This window comes from Nicotiana attenuata, unplaced genomic scaffold (genome assembly GCF_001879085.1).
Source record: "Nicotiana attenuata strain UT unplaced genomic scaffold, NIATTr2, whole genome shotgun sequence".
Taxonomy (NCBI): Eukaryota; Viridiplantae; Streptophyta; class Magnoliopsida; order Solanales; family Solanaceae; genus Nicotiana; species Nicotiana attenuata.
In genome coordinates this window covers 92,985-108,914 of record NW_017672838.1, presented here as the reverse complement: position 1 = coordinate 108,914, position 15,930 = coordinate 92,985, and the positions used below count along the sequence as shown (strand labels likewise).

Sequence of the window (15,930 nt, the reverse complement as noted above, 5' to 3'; positions counted from 1 at the left end):
TTCTCCCCAGATCTAGCTACAACAGCATTATCAGTTTACCCTATTGTTATCACCGCTGCACTAAGGTTCAATTTCCTGCTCCCTCCAGTTGCAATTGAAGATGATCCTTCCTCACTCGTAATCATCTCTGTCATTTGTTGCTCTGGTGGTATCATTTCTTTTGATTGAGGTGGAATTGACTTCCTAGGTTGAGAACTAGAACTTACTGAGCTGCCGAAAGCAATAATAGGTTATTTCTTTGGCCTTCCTCGTCCGCGACCTCGGCCTCTCCCCATGGCAACCGCAACCAACATACGTTAGCTAACGCAGGCTGAGAGCATGAGAGAGAAACCTCTCTACTTAAGAATGCTTGATGATTTTTTTATGTTTGTCATTTAAAATAGCTAGAGTTTACTCAAAATACAAATTTAGCTCAATAACCCATTAAATCTGACCGAAAAGATAAATCAGCATGCCCCGTTTGCCATCCGCCTGCTGCCTGTAACCTTATAACTTCAAAATTCATAAATAATTTTCACTTATATTATCTAAAAATGATTATAAGTTTCCTAACGTTAAGTTCCAGATACAATATCAAGAGCGAAACTGAAATAAGACAACAAATATATAAATATGCATTAGTAAGTAGCTGCTGAATTTAACACAATTTCAGAACATTAGCATAAACTCTGCGACACTATACCATTGCCCAGTTAGAAACCTCCAAACCTGTCGATATTCCATTTTCACCTCCTTTTAAATGCTTTGCTGCTTCTTTAAGTGGACTCCTCATTCCATATCTAGCATATTTGCACACAGATCTTTTAAGAACCAAAGCTGGAGATTTCCCTTTTAACACCAAAACCTTTCATGTTCATTATAGAGCTCAAGCAATACTCAAGTTCTTCCTTTAAAATACTCGAAGCATCGGACAACTAGGGGAAGGGAGGGAATTCAACTATATACAGAACTTGCACCTAAATTACTCTTTGGTGTAACAAGGACAAAGTAACTTTATATCATTACAGAAGTTAGAATTGAAAGATATCTATCCTTACAAAGCAATGCCAGATACCAATTTGGAAGAAAGTAATACCTCACTAAAAGAAACCTATCCATCATTAGCCTGCTCATCATGATCAAGCTGGTCATGGCCAGAACCGTAATTAATCCATGGTAACATAGACTCGAGCAAGACAGCAATTGCATTTCGATCGGACAGATCTTGGACACGGTTGTTTGCAGGTTGTGCATCATTTGGCACCTCTCTCCTCGGGTCAACCATGAAATTTTGCAAGTTATCAGGAGGCAAAGTCGGAACTGAATCGGAGAAATCTGATACCAGCAAGTGAGAATACCTGGTCAAAGTAGACAGCTAAGTTTTAAAACACACATGCATAAAGTGAATGGTGTACATAGGAAATGAGTAGTAACCGAAGATAATAGTACAATATGCCTAAAAATAAGCAACACCATTTTCTTTTCTGTTGATGAGAGGAACAGGGCGAAACGCAGCACTCACTCATTTTTCTCAGATGAAAAAGCTTCTTTTCGCACACATATCCAGTCTCCGGCATCATTTCCGTCATTCTGCAGTGTCTCAATTACTGAAAGTGCAGAATCCCTAAGAAACTTCTGGAGATCAGGAAGCCTCCATATAAGGTAACTCCTTTCAACATATATATTGATCAAGTGATCCAAGGAAGGTGTTCCTGTTTGATCAGAGCTAAAGAACTTGTGCTTGATTATGCTAGTCCAGGCTTTATCCTTCAAGGGTACCTTCAACACTAACTTTTTCAAAACTGAAGGATGTAACATCAATGCCTGCTTCATGAGATCTGTTGCAGAAGCTTTTAAATTTTCTGTCTTTATATCTTTAGCATGTTCCTCATTTTCAACATAGTAACGGCACACGGCAAGAGAATAGGAGTAATTTGGAAATAACCACAAAGAATTATCACTCTTATATTGCTCAGAGAACTGTTCAAGCCATGTATACTCCTCCGCTCTTAAAGAATAGTAGTCAATGCAGAACAAGACTCCCATTGGATCGTCTGAATCTAGTAGAAGCAATAATTTGCAAAGCTCAAGAGCAGACCGATGGCAGCCGCGTCTATCCATGTTTTTCATGTGGGAGAAAAGCACGGAGAACAACGGCTTGTTGGTTTCGCAACTATACTTAAGATGACAGTTGCCAATCAAAGGAGTGAACATTGGATGCCACGCACATTCCAATGCATACAGACATCTTGCAGTACAATCAGCCGACATTTGATGTTCACCACTGAATTTATAATATTCAGCTAATGTAATGAGTGACTCAACATGATATGGATGATGCAATAGAATATTCACGATACCGTTAAAATCATGAACTGCCTTGGCACTTTCAAATGCTTCCTGGGCTTGGCTGTAGGATGATGTATGTACATACCTACGCGACATGAACCCAATTAGTTTACACTTTAAAGTGATAAAACAAACTGCTGTTAGATGTGCATCCATCCTCAAAGACAAGAAGCATTATCATCAAAAGAAATAAAAATATAAGGTTAAAGTTTCAACTCATCTTCAACAAAATCTTATCTTCAATGATCAAAGTAAGTTGACAATTACCCCCCAAAAAAGGGATAACCTAAAATGTAATTAAACATAAAGCAAAGGAACCAAGATGCTGAAGCCCTTTTATTGCAGCTGTCCTCTCATATATAGGGCTCTCCTTTTGGTTGTTGGGATTTTTTCTACCCGTTCAAAAATTGACAAATATTCTATGTAGCCCAGAGTTCTGCATGAGTTTAAGCCGCTCAGCAATCTGTTGGCAGGATATTATTTTTTAAAACGTGAAAATCTTATTCAAGGACAATCAGATAAATAGAAGATTTGCATCTAGCTCAAAGTAGTACTCATTCAGATTAAGTGGTATAACACCGACAGATGGATCTTTACAATTAGGTAATATCTTACCTACATCCATAAATCAGAACCATTTTTTTGTATTTCAATATGTCACTGACTACTAGCACATAAAAAACCTAAAGCAATAATTTAACATTCCATGCTGAATGGAGGTCAGCTACTAAGTTACCATGGTAGTCAAAACCGTCCTGCTAGCATATACTAAGAAACACGAAATCAGACTTGGAGAAACTCAGAAAGACAGCACGTAAATGCAAAGAAATTCCCCTAAACTAGTCCATATTTTCATTTAGGCACTTCAAATGAGACATTGACCTATTGAACACCTAAACTCTGTTGGAAGTGTACCTATTAGACACTCACTGCTTACATGTCATAGCGCGTGTTTCACACCCAAAGTTAGGTCGTGAATGGATGAAAAATTTAACGTTCCAAAACAAATCAAGTCTTTGTGACTGCTAAAATCTGAAAAACTAAAGGAAAGCGAAGTGGTAAAATAGATGATAAATGAGAAAAGGTTTTTGGCCGGAACCCAATATTAATCTATCCCGCAAGATCCGTTTTCCTGCAAGCCACAATCAATGCAAACAGAGAAATAGCTGAAGCAGTTGTTAAGAAAGACATCGATGATGGATAAGTAATCAAATCTCTGGGAACTGTATTTTAATAATCTAAACTTCTCTATTCGGAAAAAAGTGTTTGCCAGCGTGATAGATTTTTCCGGCCAAAATCTTCTTCTACTTTTCTTTAGCTCTTTGTCCTAGCCAACATCTGACGGCCCTCCTCCCATATGGCTAATGGTTTTTTGAGATAAAAACATGAAAAGGGTAAAGGTTCAGAAGAACTAGAGGGGATGAACATTGATGTGTCTTATCTTAGAGAGAGTAGGGAACAGACCGGGAGATAGAGAGAAAAGTGGGGATGTATTGACACGTCATTTTTTTATTGGTTGCATTTTCCACTTTAAATGCATGTAATGCACGCGCTCTTGTTTGTTCATAGAATGTTCAGCTTGTGTTTAATTGGCACATTTTAAATAGAGTTAAGGTGTCCAATAGGTTATTGTCCTAGTTAAAGTGTCCAGATGAAAAATATGGACTAGTTTAAGGGGCTGTCTATGTATTCTGCCATTAAATAATGATATTTGTGTCAACATACATACATACATACATACATACATACATAATATATATACATACACACATACACACATTCATGAGTTTGAGAATTCAAATTCAATAATTAAAGTAAATTTAGATCATGCCATGTCGATTTCTTACCCACAATTATTGTTTAGGAAATCCATATAAACTAGCTATTTCGTTATGCAAATTATTTTTATAGAACTTTTGCGGCGCAATGTAGCCGACCCCACCTTGTTTCGGATTGAAGTGTAGTTGTTGTTTTGTGGTGCAATAATATACAACTTCCTTTTTTTTTTCTTTCTGCTTTGCTTTTTATTTTGTCTATCTTCTTACCTAAAAAGAGTTTCATCCAATTTTTTTTAGGATAAAATACTAAATATTAACCAAAACGAAGTTATAAGGAACACATGCAGCAAGTCAATTTTAATACTCACTTCGAGCAATTTCTTATACTAATTATTATTTTAATCTTGACCAAAAGGTAAACATATTTCATAGAATTTGCTAAACAAAGACTACTTCATATGTTTCCGAATCATCCAATGACAAATTACAAAAAAGAACACATTGTTAATGGTGAAAACTTATACTTTGTTCCTTATCTATATAAAACGTGGTCTAAATGTTTTGTTGTGTTTTATCTAGCAGATTAAACTGAATAGTGCATTCATGCCCCTGTAGTACTAGCAAAAGCATATTAATCTTGACATGTCAATACTATCAAGAAAAGTAATGACATTTACCTAAAATAACAGATCCCATCTCTGGTTTCCACAAGCTCCATCGATAGTGATCCATCCCACCTCGGCCAATGTTCTAAAGGAGAAACAATAATAGTCTTCCGGTGGTTTTGGTTCCCACGTCTTCCGCCTCTTGGTTGTCTAGAACTTCCAGTTTGATGACTTTTTTCAAACGAGTTCACCACTCTAGAACCAAATATCCTTTTTAGTTCATTTTCTGCATTAAGAAATTTCGGGTCTACTTGTAAGACGGAAGATGTATACTGCTTGACCACTTTTAATCTGCCATTTAAATTTGTCGTATTAGATTTTCCAGGATCGTGAGCAACATGCTCAAGATGAGAAGAATCATCTTTGATTGATAACTGTTCTAATGACTCGTTCCAAGAGTTCTCATTATCCTCAGCTCTTGGTTGTGACTTCTCCTTGTTTTTCTTCTTTTTCTTTTTCTTTAATTTGCTATCTGACAACACAAAAGCTTCAGGAGTGGCTTTCGTGGTGAAGGCCTGCTTCTCATCGCTATTATGGATTGAGGATCCATCATCGTTATCTGCCTTGTTTTCCTGCAGCAATAATCCATCATTTGGCATGGCTACTGTCAAGTAAAATCAACAATGAAGCAACGGTCACACCCTATGCCCCCCCCCCCCCCAAACCAACAAAGAAAAGAGAAAAGCTAGTAGCATATATTCTCGCAATCATAAGTGTTTTTTCCAACAAATCAGAAGATTAAGAAATAGAGACACGGTTACTTATCAAAGAAAAGAAACAAAAAAGAAAAGAAATCGAATGCATAATCAACTGCACACGAAGAGGCATCTGATTTCTATACCAACTTAATCGTCAAGGAGCAATGTGAGTTTCTCAAAGCATGTCGAGTGAGGAGATTTGACTAACAAGTAGGAAAAATCAAACATTCTTTTTTTAATAAATCAGATAACCATTTCATTCAATATGCACCAAGTTGATGCCAAAAAGTTACAATAATTTAGCATTAAACTTTCATACAATCAATCCAACTATCTATATAAAAAGGAATGTTTTCTTTACCCAAAATTTATAAGTAAAATTAGAGCGAACTCTTGATTTTCCGTGTTGGCTTTACAACTCCTTCAAACATCTTTTTGCTGTTATCTCCTACATAATATAAGACCAACTTACGACGACACATCCCTTCCTACTCGATTTATGCACTCCAAGCCAAACCAAAAGTAGAAGCAGTTACACATATCACAAAGCGAGCAACAAAAGAACAAAATGTCGCAGACAATGGACATACGTTCAAACGGACTATTTCTTGTGAAATGGCGAGTATTAATTTGGTTATTCGGGGATCCCAAGCATAGCAATCTACAGAATTATGTTCCGAAAAGCTAGCTCCTCGAGCACCAAGGGGTCATAGTTCAAAACTCGGAGGAAATTGCGGCCACCCCTCTATCCTTCTTCACTTAAATACAAGGTTTTGGTTTGCAACGGGTTCGAACCCGTGACATACACATTATGCGATGCGCTCTTACCATTAGACCAAAGCCTTGGGGACATTTCATTATAGTTTATCTGCACCACATTTCCAATTTGTCAATTCTTCAATCTACAATTCCTATCAAATCCGTGACTTCTTGAATACAATGGGATTTAAGCAAATAGGTGCATCATTTGATCTACCTTTTATATTTTTAAGAACTCTACCTTCTCTTACTAAAATCATGGAATATTCATGCAAGTTAAAATAGAGTGACATTCCATTGGTACGCTGATTTGGACTCATATGACTTTCTTTCTCTGCTTTCCAGTCTCACTGATGGATCTCTTGTTATTGATTGTCCATATACCATATCGCAATCTTCAATCAAACCTTTACTCACTGGATATTAGCCACCTTTTCCCCATGTGACATGGGTTTGAAGCTTTGGGACAAGAATTAAAGGCCCTTATTTGGCGAAAAAGGAATATGGTAGCTTCGCAATAAAATCACACTCCTTGCTTACATTGTGTAATAGGATGAGCATTTCTAATGAATCTCATCAGAAGACGAAAGAACTTCTACTCTCTAGAAGGATTGTGGCATATGAAAAGGTACTTTTGGGCAAGAAAATTATTCTATTTTGAGCCTTGGTAACCGATATTTTATGTGTGAAAAGTAGAAACCATGGAAATTTTTTAGTGTCACTTTTTTCTGCATTGCGAGGTAACCAAATAGGCATAGTGTATGTTTCTATACTTATCTGGATGGAGTGATATGTCAATCTACATTTGATGTTTATCATTATGGAGGCGCGGCAGAGTCTGCATAGACGTCCAGAAAGTGGCATAGTTGTGGATAGCTTAAGAATAGTTGCTTGTTAATTCATATTCTTGGCGTAATCAAAATGATGTGCATGACTTAGAAAGCTATATGGGTTATTTCAGTACTTATGGTGTAAATCGTAAAACCCATACAGCATTAGTTTGGTGTCTATCAGTTTCAATACCCATGCTTATCAAAAGAATACTCTTTAGACTAACTCATTTTCCAGACCGACTTGGAACAAACACTAATAACTATGCTAAGCAACTTGAAATTACTAAACTCCGTCAATCTAGCAGAAACTAATATAAATACTAATCAACAACAGTGTGGAAGGAGAAACTGACAGGACAGAGAAGTAACTCGGTTTGATGATAAGGGAACATTAGAGAAGGACGAAAGAGCACGGAAGCCAATTTTGAACATGAGAGGCTTATAATTCAAAAAAAAAAATGGATCAAGGATTTCTTTCCAAACACGTGTTTTAGGAGGTGGCCCTAGGGATCAATAGAGATTTCATCAATAAACATCAAGTTGGTGGGAAAATATATTTATGAGTAGTGCATACTACTCAACTCAAGTCATCCACACTTCTTCATCAAGCTTGACAGTCAACACATCATGGTATTCTCTCACCAAATATACAAGTGGAATAAGAAGTTCTTTTAAAGCTTTCTACATCATTCCCGCTATTTGCAAAAACTGCTTAATAGCCAACCAACTGGGCTGCAATGATTCCCCGTCAGGTTAGATTATGCCCTATTCTTTCCATAATAATCCTACCGGCTTAATTGACCCTAAAATTAGGGTGGGGTTTACCTTACATTTTAAATTAGCATCTGCAGTCACACTAAATTTTGGCACTTCCAGCTATGTTTTCTGTGATATATGTGGACACAAAAGTGGAAGTAGGATGAAGGCAATAGTTGGAAGCAACTATATTAACTATCAAAATGGAAAGCTGATCAAATCAAATTCAAAATGCCTTATTTTTTCTGAAACTAGTATACAAACTGTGTCAGCAGCATCTTCAGGTTATACCCTGTTCTTATATATTCATCTTTCTTGCTTGAATAGGAAACCTTTTTAGGTAAGTGCTTGAGTAGGAAACCTATATATCTAAAACAATTAAGTAATAAGTACCAATTAGAATTGTCAAGCAACTTTTATAGGTTATACTGTATTCTTGCATTTTCATATTCCTTACTTAAGCCGCAATCTTAAGCATCTCGATTCCTTTCACCGATGGCCCTTTACTACCATTTCAAGACACAGATTTATAGGAATCTATTCACGCCCAATTTGATCACATCCATTTGTTTCCATCCTAGTCTCATTGATATCTCGAAACCGAAATTTGAAGTGGTCTATAATTTACTTACAACCATACTTAACCATAAATCTAGGGTTGGGTTCTGTTCAATCGCACGCTTATTCTTAGCACTTTCAACTTTGTGTTCTGTGATTCATGTGGCCACAAAAACGAGGTAAGGAAAAAACACAATAGTCACTTAAAGCAATTCTATAAAATAATGTGTATATAGCAAATAGAATTGCCAAACAGACCTTTCAAGGGTATACCCGATTCTAACATATTCAATTTATTTTTTTATAGATTACGTTGGGGTTCACACGCACCTTGACCGTTCCATAAGGTATCTGATACCTCTCACCATAACAGCAGATAACTCTCCTATCAAGGTTTAGACTGATGGGAAGAAATCGCTTAGCCTTTTTTGTCTGTGCTAAGAAGAAACCCTGGTCTCTAAGGTTTTCGCCCACCTCATTGACCGCTAGGCGGCCATACCTTTAGGTGCTACTTGAATTGAATTGGAATCTTAATCAGCCACTAACGCAATTCGATGACAGCTCTTACTTTAGCGTATATACTTAAGACTCAAATTCAGCTCTTAATAGTGTCTATAATTTACTTACTGGCTTAATCGCATTTATTAGGGTTTTCTTCATTGGCACACTTATTCTTGGCACTTTCAGCTTTATTTTCTGTGATACTAACTGGAACAAATTCTATGAAATAAATCAACAATATAATTCATATAACAACTAATATTAAATAAAAAGCTTTTTTTAACAATAGTAATAAACACAAAACCTGATCGTCACCAGCATCGTCTTCGTCGTCAAGGAGATCGAATGGATTACGAAAGGTAGCGGAAGAATGAGGAGGCGATTCAGATTCAGATTCAGGTTCTTCTTCTTCGTTGTTGTTAATGAGTTGTTGAGGCTCAGCTGGTTGTTCCTTTTCTTTCAAGATTTTTTTCATCAAACGAACCGACATTCTTTCACGGGATTGTAAGAGCCAAGAGGTTTCCCCAAATTCAATTGGCTCTTTACAGCCGCCCAATCTTTATTTCTTCGTTCGTTTACTTCTTTCTGGTTCTGTGCTTTAGCTGCGCAACAATTCGGGGCCTTAAAGCTAATTCAAGGTTTATATGCTAGTGCCAACTGCCATGCGTAAAAGAATTGATGCAAGTCGGCTATGCCTTTTTTTTTTTTTTTTCACTTGAGGTCGTTTGGTCGAAAACAAGTTACCGAAGTATAATAGAGGGATTAGTAATGCAACAACAATAACAACAAATAATGCCACAAAGAAGGATTCGGGTGGGTAGAATGTTCGCAGACCTTACCCCGATCTTTGTGAAGGTAGAGTGGTTGTTTCCGATAGAGCTCCAACTCAAAGAAAATTTTAAAAGAGGGAGACACAACAAGTAGTAATAACAGCCATATAAAGGGATAAGGTGATAGTGTAACAAAGTGACAGAAATAACATACAACAAAAGAAACCTGGGATAGGAAGATAAGAAGATACGAGATTAATATTAATGTTATCGGCATGAAAAGGAGATGCGCATGCCTAACTGCTAACCTTCTACTCTAATTCTCAACCTCCGCACCACCTATCAAGGGATATATCCTCGCTAATCTGGAATAACATTATGTCATGCCTAATCACCTCTCCCTAATACTTCTTAGGCCTACGTTTATCTCTCTTTAGCCTCACCATAGTCAATCTCTCACACCTCCATACCGGGGCATCTATACCCCTCCTCTTCACATGAACATACCATCTCAGCCTAGCTTCATGCATCTTGTCTTCCATAGGGTCCACTCCCACATTGTTTCGAATGTCGCCATTCCTAATCTTGTCTCTCCTGGTATGCCCACACATCCATCTCAACATCTTCATTTGTGTAACTTTCATCTACAGACATGGGTGTTCTTGACAGGTCAACACTCTGGTCCATATAACATAGTCGGTCTAACCACCACTCTATAAACCTTACCTTTAAGTTATGGTGTCACCTTCTTATCATACAAAACTCCGCAAACTAGCTTCCATTTCATCCATCGACTCCGATCCGATGTGTGACATCATCTTCAATTTCTCTATAACCTTGGATAATAGATCCGAGGTACTTGAAACTCTCTTTCTTGGAGATGACATGTGAATCTAGCCTCATATCCACGTCCTTTTCAGGAGTCACCTTCTTGATTGCATTCCAAGTACTGTCTTTTAGTCCTGCTCAACTTGAAACCTTTTGCCTCTAGGGCCTGTCTCCAAACATCCAGCTTCACGTCTCATCAATCAGTATTATATCATCCGCAATGTAATATGCACCATCGAACATCCCCTTGAACGTGCCATGTCAGAACATTCGTTGCCAAGGTAAATAAAAACGAGTTAAGCATGGATCCTTGATGCAATCCCACCATGACTAAAAATTGTTTCGAGTCTCCTTCCATCGTTCTAACCTGGGTAATATCGCCATCATACATGTCCTAAATCACTTTAGTATATGCTACAGGCACCCTTCTAGCCTCCATAATTCTCCAAAGAACCTCCCTTGGGACATTATCATAAGCTTTCTCTATGTTAATGAACACCATATACAAATTCCTCGTTCTGTCCCTATATTGCTCCACGAGTCTCCCAATAAGGTGAATGACTTCAGTAATCGTACACATCGGCATGAATGTGAATTGGTTCACGAAATAGATACATTTCTCCTCACCATCCTCTCTCAAATTTTTATAATGTGATTTGGCAGCTTGATACCCCTATAGTTGTTGCAATTTTGGATATCACCCTTATTCTTGTATACCATAACCATCGCACTCCACCTTCATTTTTCAGGCATCTTCGTCGTCTTAAAATGACATTAAACAACCTAGTAAGCCACTACAAGCCTGCTCTATCTGTGTTCTTTCAAAATTCTACAGGGATCGCATCTGGTCCGATCGCTCTACCCTTGCTCCTTTTGCGCATAGGACCCACAACCTCTTGAACTTTGATACGCCTGCAATACTCAAAATCACGACTACTCTAGGAATGCTCCAAGTCCCCCGGCACAATTTTCCAATTCCCCTCTTCATTCAAGAGTGCATGAAAGTACGTCTGTCATATTCGTCTAATATGTGCGTCATCCACAAAAAACTTATCATCCTCGTCTTTGATGCACTTCACTTGATCTAGGTCACGGGCCTTCCTCTCTTAGCCCTAAATTCTTCATACAAACGTCCAAATGTTGCAGTCTTAGCCTCCATAACGTCTAGCTTTGCCTCTTTCTTACCTTCTTATACCCTTCCCTATTCATACCCCTCTCCTCCTCGTCTTTGGTCTCTAATAACTTTAAAATACGCCATTTTCTTGGCTTTCACTTTTCTTTGGACTTGTCCATTCTACCACCAGTCTCCTCTATGTCCACTACGTTAACCATTTGAGACTCCTAATACCTCTCTAGCCGCTTTCCGAATGCAATTTGCTATCGAGTTCCACGTAATATTCGCGTTCCCACAACTCCTCCAAGCCCTCATTTCCTACAACTTCTCCCACAAAGATTACTTCTTGTTAGATATTTGGTTATTGTAGAAAGCAATACGTATATTAGTCTTACATGATTCAAAATAATAAGGCAATACCAAATTCAACACCATAATTATTTCATCAAATACCTTAAATCAAACAATTCATTGGGGGTTAGGAGAAATGATAGATAACTGGAAATGAGTCATGAGATTGGATCTTATTCTATGGAAGGCTACGCAAAAAGAGGAACTTGAGTCGAGCCAAATCGAGCTCAAACAATCTAGCTAAAATATCTTGTTAAGATGAGTCGAGCTGAATCAAGCTCGAGCTGACTCTTTAATTATAACACACCGGAAAATTTTCAAAATGTTTTAGGCCTCGTTAGAAGGTATTAATCGTTAAGCGTATTATTTGTAAGCTAACACAAACTACGATTATGGATAAATCATATTAATCGTTAAGCGTATTATTTGTAAGCTAACACAAACTACGATTATGGATAAATCAATTTGGGTATGCAGACATGTATTGTACATTGTTTGAAAGGTTATAATGATGTTTAGAAGTAGGGACAAGTAGCTTAGAACCGGTTAGAATTGTTGAAGGAAAAAAGCCGCCCAAAGTCGCATATGACCCAATTTAAAACGAGTGTTGATACCCAATTTTGCCCTCATATTTTTTAAATATCATATATACTTTCAAAATATTATTTTACATCATCACCAATTTACAAGAGTCATATAAGTATTTTCTATAATTTTTCATAATTTATTAAGGCTTTAAAATTAATTTTCTTGTATTTAAATTGTTCAAATCTTTATTAATAAACCTTTCAAATTATTTTATGATGACTTAATCATCCAAATTTTTTATTTACACCCACTGTCACACCTCCTTTTTTACACACCCACCCCGAAGGAGAATGTATAAGGGAGTTTTTCCATTTAAAGTGACATTATTCGAAATGAGATTATTTATTTATTTTTTAGAGTCGCCACTTGGGATAGGATTGGCTTTTGGTGTCCCAAGTCACCGATTTAATTTAAATCCCAAATCGAGGAAAATTTCGACTTTCCAATTGGAGTCTGCGAACCAGAAATTCTGTGTAAGGAATTCTGTTGACCCGGGGGAAGGTGTTAAGCACTCCCGGATCCCGTGGTTCTAGCACGGTCGCTTAAATTATCATAAATGGCTAAAATCTGGTTTTTATACATATTTAAACCTATAGTGCAATTTTAAGATTATTTACCACTTTTAGTTTATTTTGTTTTTACGAAAGTGAACGCCGTTTAAGAGCGTGTTTTTTGGATCACGTCACATGAAATGCACCCGGATCCTAAACACCTCTTATTCAGCGTTTTGGGATTTGGATTTGGGTTGCATGAAATGTGCACCAGAGTTTAGGAAAGTAATATTATTAAATTTCGCGCCTAAAGTGACTAGCGTATTATTATCTTTGCGGGGAGCCAGGAAAATTCGCTAAATGGCATGTCCCGAATTTTTAAAATATTTTAATAAAGCATTTAATGAGGGCCCCGCAATTTATGTGTTTCGTTTGGCGAGGCTCATCTCACTTTTATTTAAAGGCCAACCTAAAGCAACTACGATATTTCTATTTATTTTTATCTCTAAAAATAAAAGAAATGCCCTAATTAGTTATTATTGATAAAATGTCAAAGTCTTATGAATCACTCTCAAACAGTTCAAGCCCAGTAGCTTATGAAGTAAATAAATGAAGCATGCCTTGCAATTTATTCAAAAATATAAAGGACCCAACACTTTGGGGCCTACTACTGGAGAAATTGGCCCAAGTGACATTATTCACGCCCGGTTGTAGCGGAAGAATATGGTTCTGAGGTCGATTCTGGGCAGAAGCACACACTGACGTCTGAATGGACACCTAAATGGTCCAATTAATCCCCAAGGTAATTAAACTGGTTTTGTGCAATTGTTGTACTGTATCCCAGATTATAAAATCATTTTTTTTTCTACGCCTACTTATTTATCCTACTTATTTTTCTACCAACGAGTTCCCACATCTTATTAAAAGTGATAGCCAAATTGCGACAACAAGGTTTAAATTGAAGCACGCCTTATTACTAATGATCAATACCAATTTGACACTTAAGTCGTTCAAGGGGACAACTAAGCTATTCTGATTTTAGAAGATGAACAAATGTTTTAACACTCCAATTTAACTTCTAACATCTAAACTAACAAATTTAAATGTGCTCACACCTGTAATACCCAATACCTCTTAATCAACATGCTTTTAAACCAATTCACGAGCCAACTGACAAGAGATCAACTAACACGAGCAGTTCTATTGATTTGGTATGAAATTAACTACAATTAGAGCTTAACAAGTACATGAATCAGATAATAGAGAATTAACTACAGTTACTACTCAACTCGAGAAAACAGATTCATATGAGCATGAGATATAACTATTTGCAGTCCAGTTAACACAACTATGAATATCCAATCGAATAGTAGGTAGGCTACTTAGGCTTAATATGATTTTTAAATTGCAACTCCAGGGCAGAAAATAAACTTCAACTTCATTTCATGTTCAACAGGCGAAATTACATTAACACAGTCTGAGAGTGTGTACCTGGAGAATAGAATGTAAACAAGTGAGGATTCACAGTAGAAATCAGAGAATCAGCAACAGTAGTAGGCAGAACTCAAGAAACAGAACCAGCCACTCAGGAAAGTTTCAAAATCCAGTAATTGCTCAGTTAGCACAGCAAATCTAGGAAGAATCCAAACCAAACAGGAAGCAGAAATTCGACCAACACAATCGAATAAATGCAGATGATCTTCAATTTGAACCAGGAGTTCCAGAAAACTGTTAGCTAGATCAGTAGACCTATGAATCCTCAACAATCTGCCTCGAAATTCAATCAATGGACCTCTGAAGCTCAACGACTAGGAACTGAGCTAGAGTCGAGATCCTAACTTAATGGAACAGTAATTTTTTTTTTTTTTTTTGAGTTTTCTATTGCTTTTGGTTTTTCCTTTTGAATTTCGAACCTCAGATCTGGAATTGGGAAGAAATTGTTTTCTTGGGGGGAAACTTAGAGCTCCCCCAAAACTTTTGGAATTTTCAGAGGATCTAAAACTTGCTAAGCAAGGCAACGTGTGTGCCTTTTATAGGCAAAAATGTAAAGCTTTCTTCAGATTTTGTTTTTCTCTTTAGTCCCTCTCCTTTTAACTTTCAGTCCCTAATTTTTAAACTTGTTATCCAAGTAACAACACCTATTTTATTGAAAACTATACTAAGGTCTATTCTAGAAGGTCCTACACCCACTGTAATTCCTATACTACCCTTTCCCTACTTTTAAAATTACTATTCCTAATAAAACTACCCTTTTCTATGCCTAAGTTACCCTTGATCAACCCAAAATTACTAACTCAAACAAAACCCTTTACTTGAGTTAAAAGTTAACCAGTTACTCCTAATGAACCTAAATCAGCTATAACCAATCAGCAAAACTAAAATTAAACTCTAATTAATACTAACTAACCTAGATGATTCAGTTAACACTAACATTAGACTAACATAACCAACGATCAACAAAAAACGAACTAATAACTAATAAACAAACACTAAAATCACGAATTGAAATCATGAACTGGTAAACCCGGATTAAACAAAAAGATTAAAGCCAACAGAGACAGAATTATGAACTAAATCACAACTAGTTTCAAATAAACGAAAACTAAACTAAGACAATAAGAACAGATTACAACTAAAAGCGACAGCAATAATTTGAAAAGAACTTACTGATTCTAAGAAACTCCGGACAACCACTGTTGTTTGAATCCTCGGATTCTTGACACGTAAATCCTAATCGTGTGTTTTTCGAAGGAAATACATGATTAGGTATATTACGGTCCAAAATCCCCAAGATTTGATTAGGTTTTGGCCGAAAAATTCAAGTGAGGATTCGAGCAAACCCAGCAGATTCGAGGCAAACGGGCATGGGATTAGATAGAGGAGGCTCGGTGGTCACAGGGATCTCTCTCTTT

The 15,930-nt window shown here is 36.9% G+C and overlaps 1 protein-coding gene across 1 annotated transcript; it reads right to left on the bottom strand.

Annotated features, from left to right (window-relative positions):
* Positions 1–511: 511 nt before the first annotated feature.
* LOC109214654 (transcription factor 25) lies at positions 512–9,586 on the bottom strand. The gene is made up of 4 exons (XM_019378593.1): positions 9,181–9,586; positions 4,784–5,343; positions 1,502–2,413; positions 512–1,337 (listed from the first exon to the last, which is right to left on the bottom strand). Exons 1-4 carry the CDS (start codon positions 9,364–9,366, stop codon positions 1,091–1,093), a joined length of 1,905 nt encoding a protein of 634 aa, XP_019234138.1. The 5' UTR covers positions 9,367–9,586; the 3' UTR covers positions 512–1,090.
* Positions 9,587–15,930: the final 6,344 nt, after the last annotated feature.